The sequence below is a fragment of the Barbus barbus genome, assembly GCF_936440315.1.
Source record: "Barbus barbus genome assembly, chromosome: 18".
Taxonomy (NCBI): Eukaryota; Metazoa; Chordata; class Actinopteri; order Cypriniformes; family Cyprinidae; genus Barbus; species Barbus barbus.
In genome coordinates this window covers 22,348,143-22,362,303 of record NC_136746.1, presented here as the reverse complement: position 1 = coordinate 22,362,303, position 14,161 = coordinate 22,348,143, and the positions used below count along the sequence as shown (strand labels likewise).

The 14,161-nt window shown below is 38.5% G+C and overlaps 1 protein-coding gene across 2 annotated transcripts in view; it reads left to right on the top strand.

Moving 5' to 3' along the window:
* The window catches only part of LOC306884023 (mitogen-activated protein kinase kinase kinase 4-like), a 29,154-nt gene that overhangs the window by 5,139 nt on the left and 9,854 nt on the right, over nucleotides 1–14,161 (top strand). For both annotated transcript variants that reach the window (XM_079439623.1, XM_079439622.1), the window contains exons 2-12: nucleotides 4,680–4,855; nucleotides 5,471–6,795; nucleotides 8,057–8,314; nucleotides 9,328–9,480; nucleotides 9,978–10,135; nucleotides 10,292–10,408; nucleotides 11,055–11,154; nucleotides 11,237–11,320; nucleotides 11,416–11,685; nucleotides 12,614–12,763; nucleotides 13,455–13,616. In XM_079439623.1, coding sequence (XP_079295749.1) covers nucleotides 4,680–4,855; nucleotides 5,471–6,795; nucleotides 8,057–8,314; nucleotides 9,328–9,480; nucleotides 9,978–10,135; nucleotides 10,292–10,408; nucleotides 11,055–11,154; nucleotides 11,237–11,320; nucleotides 11,416–11,685; nucleotides 12,614–12,763; nucleotides 13,455–13,616 — 2,953 coding nt within the window. The remainder of the gene's footprint in view (nucleotides 1–4,679; nucleotides 4,856–5,470; nucleotides 6,796–8,056; nucleotides 8,315–9,327; nucleotides 9,481–9,977; nucleotides 10,136–10,291; nucleotides 10,409–11,054; nucleotides 11,155–11,236; nucleotides 11,321–11,415; nucleotides 11,686–12,613; nucleotides 12,764–13,454; nucleotides 13,617–14,161) is intronic.

Below are 14,161 nucleotides of genomic sequence, written 5' to 3'. Positions count from 1 at the left end.
TTTGTTTCCACAGAAGGGAAAAATTGCAAATACAGGGTGAAGAAAACTGTCAAGAAATATCTAGGTCATATTTTGCCCCAAAATCAAAAGAAAGTATTTGTATATCATTCACATGATCCTTCAGAAATCATTCTGTTCATTCGGATTTGGTGCTCAAGAAACATTTCTTATCATTCAGTGCATTTACATGCACCCTCTTCAGGGCTCGCAAAATTTCTATATCCCTGGTAGCCCTTCGGGCAGGTACTCTTCAGATTTTGGTAGCCCAAAAATTAATTTAACTAGCCCAAATAAAATAAAGACCATAAATATCAATCAAAAACATTTTCAATACACAAATATCAACGAATATCAAGGAAAGAGTTTTATTTGACTATTTACAAGGTATCTGCAGAATTCTTAAATCTATTTAAGGCAACTTGAAAAATAATTTCTTATACCATTTAACATTTAAAACGGTCTAAGGCCTTAAACTCTTCAATTTAGTTGTATCAAATCTAATGACCCGTGGGAGCAATGTTCACTATTTTTTTTCTTGCTGAGCAAAACTTTTCTCTTTTGGGCAATACACTGCAGTTCAAAAGTTTGGATCAAAGTTTTTTAAAGAAGTTTCTTATGCTCATCAAGGCTGTATCTATATTATTTCACAAAATAATATTGTGAAATATTATTGCAATTTAAAATAATTGTTTTCTATTTTAATATACTTTAAAATGTAATTAATTCCTGTGAAGCAAAGCAGTATTTTCAGTGTCACATGATCCTTTAGAAATCATTCTAATATGCTGATTTTTAATCAGTGTTGGAAACGGTTGTACTGCTTTTATTTTTATTTTTTTTAATACTGTATTTTTTTGGGACCTGTGAAAATTTTTAAAAAATAAAAAGTTAAAAAGAACCGTGTTTAGTCAAAATAGAGATTTTGTTACAATATAAACTATTCCAAATTTTGGGGTCAGAATTTTTTCTTTTTTAAAGATACTTAAAGATTTTAAAAAAAGTTTAAAGAAAGTTAAATAAACTTTATTCAGCAAGGATGTTAAATGGATAAAATTGATAGTAAAGACTTATATTATATATTAAATATTTCTATTTTGAATAAATGCTGTTCTTTTAAACTTTGTATTAATCAAAGAATCAAAGAAAAAAGTATCAGGTTCCAAAAAAAATATGAAGCAGCACAACAGTTTCAACAATGACAATAAATCAGCATATTAGAATGATTTCTGAAGGATCATGGGACACTGAAGACTGGAGTAATGATGCTGAAGTTTCAGCTTTGATCACAGAAATAAATGCTGTTTCAAAGTATAGGTAAACCAATATTAGCAATTGCAATAATATTTCACTATAGCACTTTTTTTTTCTGTATTTTTGAAATGAATACAGCCTTGATGAGCAAGAGACTCAAAGTCAAAAACCTGATAAATAATTGACCTTGTTTTTGAGTCTATAACATATTATCAAAACAAATTATTTAAACTGATAGAATAGAATACAAACTGAAGCAAAACTTAAGCTGAGATCTGCAAGTTAAATATATAAAAAAACGTGAACATATTCTTCTATAGCTGTCTAAACATCGTTATGAAGTACAGTTTGTACAATACTCTTGTGTGTGACTGTACCTGTTTCAGAGTTTTGTTTCCGTTCTTTGCCCATCCTCTGCTATCTCCAGCACTGAATCAAGCCACTCTTCTTTAATACATGAGGATGTTTTATTTCACATGTCATTGCGTTTGCGTTGGCTCTCGTGTTGAGCGCACTGTAACCATTGAAGTATTCAGTTTCTACAGCGACTCATTTGGTCCATATCGTTCTCTTTCTATGAAACCGGTTCTAACTCTGTCGTGACATCAGCTCTATAGCGGTTTGCCCGAGCATTGCTATTCTTTCCCTTTTACTGGCGGCATTCAATGAAATGGCTTCCTAACTCATTTTTGTGTGCGCGAGGCACATTATTTCTTCTGGGCGGCCGCGGTGGAAGAAGAGCACGCTTAGCTTAGAGGGAACATTGCGTGGGAGCCCTGTATTTAAGGTAGCCCGTCGGGCAGGGCAGTGATACATTTTGGTAGCCCGACTGGAAAACGCAATAGCCCCGGGACGTCGGGCTAGCGATTTTGCGAGCCCTGCTCTTAATGCGATTATAATGAGATTTTGGCAATGTTGTGATTTTAAATTTGACCTCAAATGCAATACTTTGATCTAAATAATGCAATTAATCGTATTAACATAGGTGGTATACGCCGAGGCTAGCAATAGCAAGCTAACTTTGAAAGCATAAGATCCCACCTTCCCTGCAAATAACTCTCCAAAACCACACCTCCTCCAAAACACATGAACATGCACAGGCAGACCAGATTCTAACCGACTGTGTCAGTGTAGGTTTGAATTATCTACAGAGTTATCTTGCAGAGTTATAAAAGAATAAACTTAGATTGAAAAAAAAAAAAAAAAAAATCAATTGAATGCCTACTTGTTGAATAGAAGTGTTTCTTTAAAATTTATAATTTTTAATTTTTTTGAGTTTCCAGGTCCAATGAGCATGTTGTAATATAAAGGATCTTAGTGGCCCCATTCGGTCCAAATTCAGATTTTTGAATAAATACTTAAAAATGTCTCTTTAGTATATTGAGTATTGTCAGAAGTATTAAACATGAATCATTTCAGCAATATCATTCATTCCTATCACTGGCTGCAACCAGCCATTAGATGCTGAGACCGTCTGGTCCACGTGCCGCTTACACAGAATAAAGCGCTGCAGGCTACAACAATGACTCCAGTGGCGGATGGGGTCAGAGTTCACTGGCTTCTCTTGACTGCAGCGAGGCAGATGTGGTCAGCTCTGTTTATGGCCCTCGTCAAAGGCTGTAACATTCCTCTGCTGTATAGTTTGTTCCTGATAACCTTGGACGAGCTTTTCAGTAGACCTGAGCTCCATATGCAGCCGTAAATCAACAGCTTGTGTTGCTTTTGTGCATTATGGGGTTGCACTCTGTGGTGCTCCTGTGGGTTGGATGCCTTTCAGTGGGGTGATGGTACAGAGGCGGAATTCTCTAGACCTTTCTGCTCTAGTGCTCAAGCAGCGTTCAATGGAGATACGTCATGACAACCAAACAAACAGCCGGAGCCTGGGTGATTTCACCATTTCCTGTGTCATTCCTGAAGGGTTTGGTCACAGTTAGACTCTGCCCAGGGCTGCACCTTCAAACACAAACACTGTCACTCTCCCAGCATGCTTTTGAGAGTTGGACTGGGCTGTTTGAGCCTAAATTTTGCACAGAAACACCCTGCATGCAACTAGTTTGGTTTCTCTACAGATGTTATTTACATGTGATTGTGCATATTTGCTCATAGAGAGAAAGAAGTAGAAGTTATGGAAACTTTCTTATTGCTTGTGTGGTCGAGTTTTCAGAAATTATGATGTTGCCTGCTGTGTTCATTGTTGAAAAACACACATTGATTTTGCATGCAGTGTGTAAATGTAGGGTTGCACGATTGATCAAAGTAGCTGAAAACGTGATGTGGCTTAGCATGATCAAATCCCAAAGTCTTCAGTTTAATTAAATAAATATGTGCTGCATATTTGAAGAACGGCAATGTGACATTTTAAACATTAGCAGCTCATAATCTGGTGGGGGTTTTTTTAGTGTCAGAACGGCTTGATTTGTAGAAATTGCTGCTCCTCATGAACTCATCTCTGCATATACTGTGAGTTGCTTATAATGTGCATTTGGGAACGCGTTGTGCCAACAATCCTCCCAAACTTGTAATAAGAAGCACTTATAAACAGACTGTTGTCAACAAAAGAGAAGCTTTAAAGGCTCCTTGCAGTTTTCAACCATAACAAAGTCATTTTAAAATTTGAAAATTAAGAAATTAAGATGATAAATATTAGTATTGTATATATAGTTTTACTTTCAAAAAGTTATTTTTTTTGGGGGGTCAGAAAAGTCACAATTTTATTTTATTTTTTTCCCCAAAATTGTGCAACCATAGTAAACGGTGCTAAAGTGATGCGAGTCAGCTAAATGTAAATGATGGGTCTTGGCGTGGTATCCATATGTTAAGTAGCGGTGGGGTGCAGGGTGTCAGGCGGACTGTGTCTGAATGTTCTGGCACGAGGACCACAATACCCTGCAGCAGGTGTCTGTGGGGACTTTTGGGCTGGCTGGAGACTCCCTGGGGATTGTGGGTGAATTTATGTATGTGTGAGGGGCAGATGGATGACTCTTGGCTTTGCTCTGAGTGGTCTTTGTGAGTGGAATTACAGATTAACTCAACCGAAGTCTGACCCTACTGTGAAAGTGATCCCTTCCTCCATTGCCTGACAATAGCCCTGTATCAATATCATTGTCCTCCCCCACACACACACACACACACAGAGACATACACGTGTCCAAATACACCTACATACACAGTTTGTCTCAGCATGATGGTGAGTTTTGCACCAGTTAGCAAATCAGTATATATATATATATTTTTTTTTTTTTATTCGTTGCATTGTCTATGGGACATTAGAGACCCTTATAATGTGCCTTCTAGACTTTGCTGTGGATAATTTTTTTTAAATTCTTCTATTTTGATAACAAAAATGTGGTTTAGCTTTTAGTTTTGCTCAAAGCTGCACTTCAGGTTCTGCTCCATACTCATTTTGGATTGTTGTGATTTATATTCAGGCTCAAGGACTCGTCCAAAGATGTGCCCCAGCAGAACACTGAGGTGGATGAGTCTTGGGACGAGCCCAGCCAGGAAGAGGAGGCTCTCTACGGCACCTCCCCTCCCCGCACTCCTCGGCAGATAAAACGCATGTCCAACAAACACCAGAGAAGCAGCCAGGGGTCAAAGGGCAAAGGTGAGAGCCCTTAACTTTGCAGATTTCTGAAACGCATGGTGTTAGGGCCCCAGTGATGTCAGTGGTGCACAGCCATCATTCTGGAGTGACATGCAAGAGATTAAGATCATGTTGAATAAAAAAAAAAGAAAGAAAAGAAAACGCAGTTCGTCCAGCTCTGTACACTGACATTTAATTAATAGGGCGAAAAATAATTAAAAGAATATTTAATTGATGAAAAATTACTAGGGCTTTAACAACTGAGAAAAGTTGGTGATAATAACTGCTAAAAATAGTCAACCTTATTCAGTTTGGCTGTTGCTTTGTTTGGAACTGTTGTTTGTGAAATTGAGCAAAACGAGACAATATTGACAATATTGTATCTAAAATTGAACAAAATGCTAACTTTTTGGTTATTGAACTGTTGTATAAAATCAATATCACATTTGCAATTCTATTTTTGCTTTTGTGATATTGCTGTCTATGTCATATGATTATAAATATAAGACAAACCCCATCCAGGGGCATTTTTGCATGCATGCATATATATATAAAATTAGAAATTAGACCATTTTTGTAACATCATTGTGATAAATGGGTTGTCTCTGTCACTAACTTCATCTCTTTCATCAACAGAGAAGCCGTGTTCCTCCAGCCCGTTGTCTCAACGAGAACGTGAGGGAGCCAGATCAGCCGAACCTCCTGAACAGCACAGCTACAAGCAAGAAAAGAAGCAGCGCTTCAACCAGCGCTCCAACGAGCGGGACAGCAAGAAGACGTTTGAGGGCTCCTTCATGCTGGATCCGATGTCCAAGACCAGTGCCATCGGCTCCAGAAACATGGATCCCCGCAAGCCCTACCTGAGCCTGGGCATGTTGCCCGTTCGCACCCACCGACAGACCTCGCGCACAGACTGTCCGGCAGACCGCCTCAAATTCTTTGAGACTCTGCGGCTGCTGCTTAACCTTACCTCCATGTCGTCAAAGAAGAAAGAGAAGGAGCAGCGAGGCCTGGAGAACACTGCATCAAATGGCCAGAACAATGAGGTCATCTGGTTGGAGTTGCAGGCCTGGCATGCCCGCCGTAGTGTTGTGGACCAGGACCTGTACCTATACACTGCCCGCCAAGCCATACCTGACATCATCAACGAGGTTCTGCACTTCAAAGTGGACTATAGCAGCTTAGCTGGGCTTGAGAGCAACCTCTCAGTCGAGGAGAGCAACTCTTGTCCTGGCGAAACCAACTGCAGGAATGATCCGTTTAGCTTTAGCACCTGCTCCACGTCCTGTGGAGAGATTGATGCCGCTGCTCCTTTTTCCTCAGTGCTGGAGTGCCGGGAGCACCTGCAAAGGCAGCGAGTAGCTTTCGATCAGGTCAAGTGGGTCATGTCGCTGTTAGAGTCAGTGGAGGCTCTGTACCCATCACTGCAAACCTTGCAGAAGGACTATGAAAAGTACGCGGCTCGAGACTTCCAGGGCAGGGTGCAGGCGCTCTGCTTGTGGCTCAACATCACTCAGGACCTGAACCAGAAGCTGCGCGTGATGGGCACCGTGCTGGGTCTCAGGGACCTTTACCGCATCGGCTGGCCCATCTTCGAGATCCCCTCGCCTCGCTGCTCCCGTGGCAATGAGGACGATGAGGTGGACGAGGATGAGACCGAGTCCACCGCTACCTTCACTGCCGACAACGACGGGGAGGAAAGGACCTTGAGTGAGGCGACCAGCGACGGGGAGCAGTCGCCTTGCTCCACGCCAAAGTTTTCACACCTCCTGTCAGAGGAGGAGTTCCTCCCACGGGACAACGAGACCTGCTACTGTCCCACCGCCATATATAGGCCTTTTGTGGATAAGGCGCTTAAACAAATGGGACTGCGTAAACTGATCCTCAGATTGCACAAGCTGATGGACCGCTCGCTGCAGAGGTCCAGAACTGCTCTGTTGAGTCACATGCCCACTCAAGAGGTGAGGGAGCAACTGAGTGTTGGCAGAACATTAGTTTGGTTGTGAACGTGTGGAATATCAGAGGAAATGGGAAAACTTTCCTTTTGGCTTTATGGCAGGTTGGAAAGAATGAGAAGCTGAGAAGGATTAGTTCACCCCAAAATATGAATACTTTCATCATTACCTCACCTTCATTTTGTTCCAGAACTGTGACTTTTCTGCTGCTTTTGCGCACAAAAGAAGAACTGTACTGGTTGCTGTTCCATGCGGTTGCTGTAAATGAGAACTAGATCTTCAAGCTCCAAAAGGTCAAAAAGTCGTCATACAAATGATTCTATTTACATCCAGTGAGCTGTTTACCTCCGCAAATGGGTCATTGAGTCAGTCAAGTAAATGAGTTAGATTGGTGAATGAGATCATTCCACCACTTTCCAAAAAAAAAAAAAAAAAAATTTTTTTTGCACAAAATTTAGACTAATCTATACCACTACTAGCTGAGCTGAGGTGAGATGTCAGCATTTTAAGTGACATAAAGTTGCGATGTGACAGAAGTAACAACAGATCTTTTCTTCTGTATAGTGAAATGCATCTGAGGAAAATGAATTTGTTTCATTTAACTAATTTCATTTCAGTGTTTGTTGATTTGGATGAAAGCAAATCTAAATGCAAGCCTGCAGTGGATTGTAAGAAATGGGTGGGGTTTATGCGAGCTAAATGTTTTGAGAAATCCAGCACGTCATCAGAGAAAAGTCTATCTTTTCATTGTAAGATTGATTAAACACTTTAATAATTTTGAGGACCAAAAAAAGTAAAAAAACAAAAAGCATATGCATGGATGAATCATTTACAGTAAGACCAAAAACACATTTAGAAAATGGTAATTTTCATTTTTCTTCACATGTAGGTATGTTAGGTGTGTGTATATATAGCACAGAGGTTGTGTAGACCACTTTTATGGTGCTATTTTGTCATTTTGGAGCCTGACAGTCCCATTCTTCATTTAGTTTGAATATATTGAAAATAGGAGCCAGGAAATGCTTCAGAAACTCATCTGCATTCTGCCAAAAGAAAGTCGTACATGTTTGGAACAACATGAGGGTGAAAAAATTGTGAATTTTCACTTGCAAGAACTTCAAGAGATGGGTGTCAGTGTATTGTCTTTCATTCTACTTATCAGTATTTTTTGCAATATTTTATTGTCAGTGTTTTATGTTTTATGTTCATAACCACAATCATGTACTGAATTTCAACGTCCATTTTCTCATTGCTCTGTTCCTGTTAGTTGTCAGCGGTCCCAGGTTATTCTTTGCAGCACTGTGACTACCTTCCAGAGCTATCTCGTCACGTGTCTGGTCAGGTGGAGGAGGCGGCGGAGTCAGGACGAGTATCGTGGAAGGAGCTAGTGGACATGGACCTACCCTCATTTCGGCCGGCCTTCTTGGTGCTTTGCCGTGTGCTGCTAAATGTTATTCACGAGTGCCTCAAACTGCGCCTTGAGCAAAGGCCTGCAGGGGAACCGTCCCTGCTCAGCATCAAGCAGGTCATTACTTGCATATACCTACATGTTGTATAAACACTGCCGTTCAAACATTTGTGGGCTAAAATTAATCAAAAGTGATAGTGAAGACATTTATGATGTTACAAGAGATTTTGGTCACACTTTATATTAGATGGCCTTAACTACTATGTACTTGTCAAAAAATAAGTATAATGTACTTATTGTGGTCATACTATATTCCAAAACACATTTGCTGCTATTGAGGTGGGATATGGGTAGGGTTAGGGACAGATTTGGTAGTATGGGTAGGTTTAAGGGTGGGTTAAGGTGTAAGAGATGGGTCAACAGTGTGTAATTATAAATGTAATTACAGATGTAATTATAGGTATTTTTTTTAAATGTATGTAAATTGTAAAAACATGTTTGTACACAATAAGTGCATTGTACCAAATTATTAACTTAAATGTAAGTACACAGTAGTTAAGGCCACCTAATATAAAGTGGGACTGAGATTTCGATTTCAAATAAATTGCGTTCCTTTAAACTAAGTATCTTGTATCCTATTGAAAAAATATTAAGCACCACAACTGTTTTCAGCATTGATAATGTTGGAATAATTTCTGAAGGACCATGTGACATTGAAAATTCATCTTTGCCATCACAGTAATGAACATATAAAATAAAGTATTAAAATAGAAATTACTTATTTTAAATTGCAATCATATTTCACAATATTTAATAATTTATTTGTATTTATTATTCTTTGATTAAGCCAACATAAGAGCCTATCATTATAATTTCATCTTTTTATTTGTGCATGACTTTTTTTTTTAGTGTAGAAACCAACTGATATTGTTTTTGTTATACGTTTTATTTGATTCTTACGAGTTAAGGCTGTTTTGAAATGTGATCCCTTAAGAAGAAATTGTTTGGCTCTCTTCAAGACTCATAAACTCATAAAAGCTGTTCACACATTCAGCATGACTAAATTAAATCCCATGAAATGACTCCTAGAGACATCAAAAATGGCTGACTTGTGTATTTGTGTGTTGTAGTTGGTTCGTGAGTGTAAAGAGGTTCTTAAAGGAGGGCTCCTGATGAAACAATACTATCAGTTCATGCTGCGAGGCGTCGTCACTGACCCCCAGGGTCTGCAGACTAACGCCAACATCGACGAGTTTGAGGAGGATCTGCACAAAATGCTAGAGGTGGGATTAGGACTGACTGGTATTGTAATCTTACTCGCAGGCTTTCTTGTTTAGTTACCCTTTACATTCATGACCAAGTGACAGTGACTTATTGAGGAAGTCAATCTTGCTGCGTTAAATTCCAATAAACAACCCAATACGACCCAGATTCTGCATGATGGTGTGAGTCTGATGTGTATATTACCTGTAATCATCACAGATGAGGATATTAGTTATAATAAGATGTTAACGGGACAACTATTTCATTGTGACTCAATGGGAGTAGTTCCCCGTGTTTGATGACTGCTAATCTTTACCAGGGTTTTTTGACCAGCTCTGGTTTTTGCATTATAAAATTAAAATAAAAAAATCTAAAAATAAAGATGTATCCATCTGCGGTTAAATTGTTTAGAATAATCCAGCAAACATCTCCATCCTGTACAGCAGTGATCTTCAAGAGTTGCATTTAGAAGAAAGTAAACCGACAATAAATGTTTTCTGTGTGTCTGTGCATGCAGGTGTATTTTGACTACATGCGCAGCTGGATCCAGATGTTACAGCAGCTGCCTCAAGCCTCCCACAGCCTGAAGAACCTGCTGGAGGAGGAGTGGAATTTCACCAAAGTCATTACTCCATACATCCGGGGTGGAGAAGCCCAGTCTGGGAAACTCTTTTGGTTAGTCTTTTACTCTGTGCTCTAGCGGTTTCATTTGTTTTTATGGTTTTATTTTTATATTGCTGAAACGATGAAGAACGATTGCATTGATCGTTTGGTTGGAATTACACAAAGTAAAGTGCACAAAAAGCATCACTACTGGTTTGTCTTTTCCAGTGATATTGCTGGCATGCTGCTGAAATCCACTGGAGAATTTCTGGATGCGGGCCTTCAGAAGAGTGGCAATGAGTTCTGGGAGTGTGCGGATGACAGCACTGCCTCGGATGAAATCAGGTGCGTCTGAGACAAGTTAATGAGTAATAAACACAGTGCTTGACCTCTCAAAGCCTGTGGAGCATGTGTTCATTGCTATGTCATCATATGTCTTATTCATTCTAGCAAAAAATGTTTCTCCTCTGTAGAACAGTTTGGCTTATAGAGAGAATAGAACAGAAACGGTATAAAATAGAATCCAATTCTGTTTGGTATCGTTAATGTCAAATGTAGTTTTAATATCTATCTGAAAATATTAGTTTTATTCAGCAAAGACACATTAAATTGATCAAAAATGACAGTAAAGACATTTATAGTGTTCCAAACGATCTATTTAAAAAAAAAAAAATGCTGTTCTCTTTATCTATGTATTCATCAACAAATCCTAAAAAAGTATCACGAATACCACAATTTTAAGCAAAATATCTGATTTCAATACTGATAAGATTAAGAAATTGTTTCTTGATCACCAGCTAGCATATTAGAATGATTTCTGAAGCATCACGTGACACTGAAAACTTACATCGTAACAATATTTCACAATATTACTATTCACTATTCTACTGTAATATTAAGACATCCTAAAAATAAATCTTACTGACCCCTTACTGACTTTAAAAAAAAATTTTTTTTAAGCATTTAGCATTTATCCCTTTTTTTTCTGCAGACGTTCGGTGATCGAGACAAGTCGCTCACTCAAAGAGCTCTTCCATGAAGCCAGGGAGAGAGCATCTAAAGCATTAGGCTTTGCCAAGATGCTGCGCAAGGTGAGTTCAATTGCCACTATGTTTGCACTGTGGTGTGTCACTATGATGTGCATTTTTAACGTTCTGCTTTACTTCTGCTCAGGATCTTGAGATTGCTGCAGAATTCAGGTTAACCAGTGGAGTTCCCTCCCTCCTCCAAGCACTGAAGGCCAAGAATTATGTCAAAGTATTAAGACGTTCCTCTGAATTAATGATAGTCTGCTGAAGATAGATGCTCTACATGTGCTTAATAACTTTGTCATTGTGTGTTCCTTTTCTTAGGTCCAAATCCCAGGACTGGAGGAGCTCCAGGTTTTCGTCCCTTGTGATCTGATGGAACAGCGGCTAGTCATCTTACAGCTGTTGAATGCAGCAGCTGGAAAGGACTGCTCGAAAGAGCCAGACGAGATCCCAGAAGATGAGGCCTATCTGCTTATTAGCAAACATGGAGTCGGGGACTCGAGCACCGATGGTGCCTGGACTGAGTGGGACGGCACTGTGCTCAAACTAGTACCTCAGGTGGAGACTGTGGACACATTACGGGCCATGAAGGTATGAAGCTAGGCGTGTGATCTTCTCAGTTTAACCATTCAATGCTGTTAGTGCATAGAAATGAGTCACTCCCTCAAAAAAAGTTTGGAGTGATTTAAGATTTTTCTTTTAATGTTTTTGAAAGAAGTCTATTTTTCTCATAAAGGCTGTATTTATTTGATTAAAAATACAGTAAAACGGTAATATTTTGGAATATTGCAATTTAAATAGTATTAAAATTAGTTTATTGTAATAATACAACAATATTACAATTTATGATAATAAATAAAATGACTTCTATTTTAGTCATTACTCCAGTCTTCAGGGTCACATGATCCTTCAAAAATGATTTATCATCTGTGTTGAAGACAATTTTTTTTCTGCATATCCTTTGGGTAACCATAATACACTAACTTCCTAAAGTTTGGGGTAAGATTTAAAAAATAATTTCTTTTTTTTTTTTTTTTTTTTTTTTTTTTTTTTTTTTTAGGGGATGCATTACGTTAATCAAAAGTTACAGTAAAACCTAAAATATTAAGCAGCAAAAACTGTGTACATCACTGATGATAATTACCATTATTAATAATTGAGCACCAGTAATAATTGATGATAACTTGGAACCAAGTTATAATTATAATGATATTAATGAATGAATTGTAAGGATTCCTGGAGGATCATGTGAGACTTGAGTAATAGCTGCTGAAAATTCAGTTTTGCCATCACAGTAATAAATTACATTTTAAAACTATTCAATAGAAAATAGTTATTTTAGATTGTATTTTGTATATATTGCCCATTTTAATGTATTATGTCTTTGAAGGAAAAAAAAAAGTGTTTTACAATTTTTAGATTTGGAATAAATCTTTGACTTATAATTTTCTATATGATCATCTCAGTTTACAAGTTACTCATTTGTTACAGCTTCTAATATGTCATATATGATTCCTAGGTGGACAATCTGTTGCTGGTTGTGATGCAGTCAGCCCACCTGGTGACACAACGCAAAGCCTTCCAGCAGTCCATGGAAGAACTTCTGACCCTCAGCCGAGAGCAGACATCCAGCCAACCGCTTATCGTCTCTGCCCTGGAACAGCTCAAGGTAATGCAAACTAAACCCCCCAAAAAAACAAACTAGATTTTGTGGTCCCAGTTTCTGTTTTCTGACATATGTGACCTGGACCACAAAACCAGTCATAAGTGTAAATTTTTCTAAAGCTGAATAGATAAGCTTTCCATTGATGTATGGTGTGTTAGGATCAGACAATATTTGGCCAAGATACAACTATTTGAAAATCTGGAATCTGAGCGTGCAAAAAAAATCAAAATACTGAGAAAATTGCCTTTAAAGCTGTCCAAATGAAGTCCTTAGCAATGCATATTACTAATCAAAAATGAAGTTTTAATAGGAAATGTACACAATATCTTCATGGAACATGATCTTTACTTAATATCTTAATGATTTTTGGCATAAAAGAAAAATAATAACTGAATGTTACTGGAGTTTTTGGAGACCCACTTTCAAATCACATCAAGCAGGGGTTTCAATCTGTGTCACTTGATGCTGATGTAACATACAGATGGAGTATATGCACTTCAGTCTTCACTCAATACAAATATGCATGGAAATCCCAGGTTTAAGGAGCGCAGAGACTTTTAGTTTTTTCTCCATAGAAATTAGTTGCATTATGTGATGATATGAAAACCTATAAACAGCGCATCGGCAAACCGGATGATTGCAAAGCAATTTTGGTTTGAGCTGCTCTTTTAAAGAACATTTTCTGTCCTTTCAGAATGAGGCTCTCCAGCTGTGCATCAAGATCAACACCGCGATCGACCGTGTGGATTACATGTTCACGTCAGAGTTTGAGGCTGAGGTGGAGGAGACGGAGAAAGCCACACTGCAGCAGTATTACAGAGAGGCCATGATCCAGGGCTACAACTTTGCTTTTGAGGTCCGAACCTGATGGGATTCTGTGTATATGAATGCTGCACACCATGAAATCAAAATTGCACCACAATTAGCAAACCACAATCCAGCTGATCCAATCAATTCCTGATGGACACATCAAGTTCTGCCCTACATTTTTCGCCATTTCACTATGTCACAATAGGGAGGAAAAGAGTGCCATTTCTGGCTAATGCCAACTTTTAAAAAGCTGTTAAAAAGAGCTAGTAATGATATGGTGAAGTTTAGTGGTTGAACGTCCATGTGGGTTTCCTGCACCCTTGAATCTAAAAGAAGTCTAATTAGTAGTTAGCTAATAAGCCTTAATTTTCTTTAGTGCTGTTTTTATATCAATGTTTACGTTAATTAGCCATGTGAGCTAATAACACAAAAGAGGGGGAAAATACACGCATTCAAAACATCTCCAACAGGTGCAGCATTAAAGTAAATGAGGAAAATCCTCAGACTGTTCACCTATTCTCTTTATTTTTTAAATAAAACAGCAAAGTTTCAATCATAGATCTTTGTCAGCCAGTGTGCAGATGTTCCTTG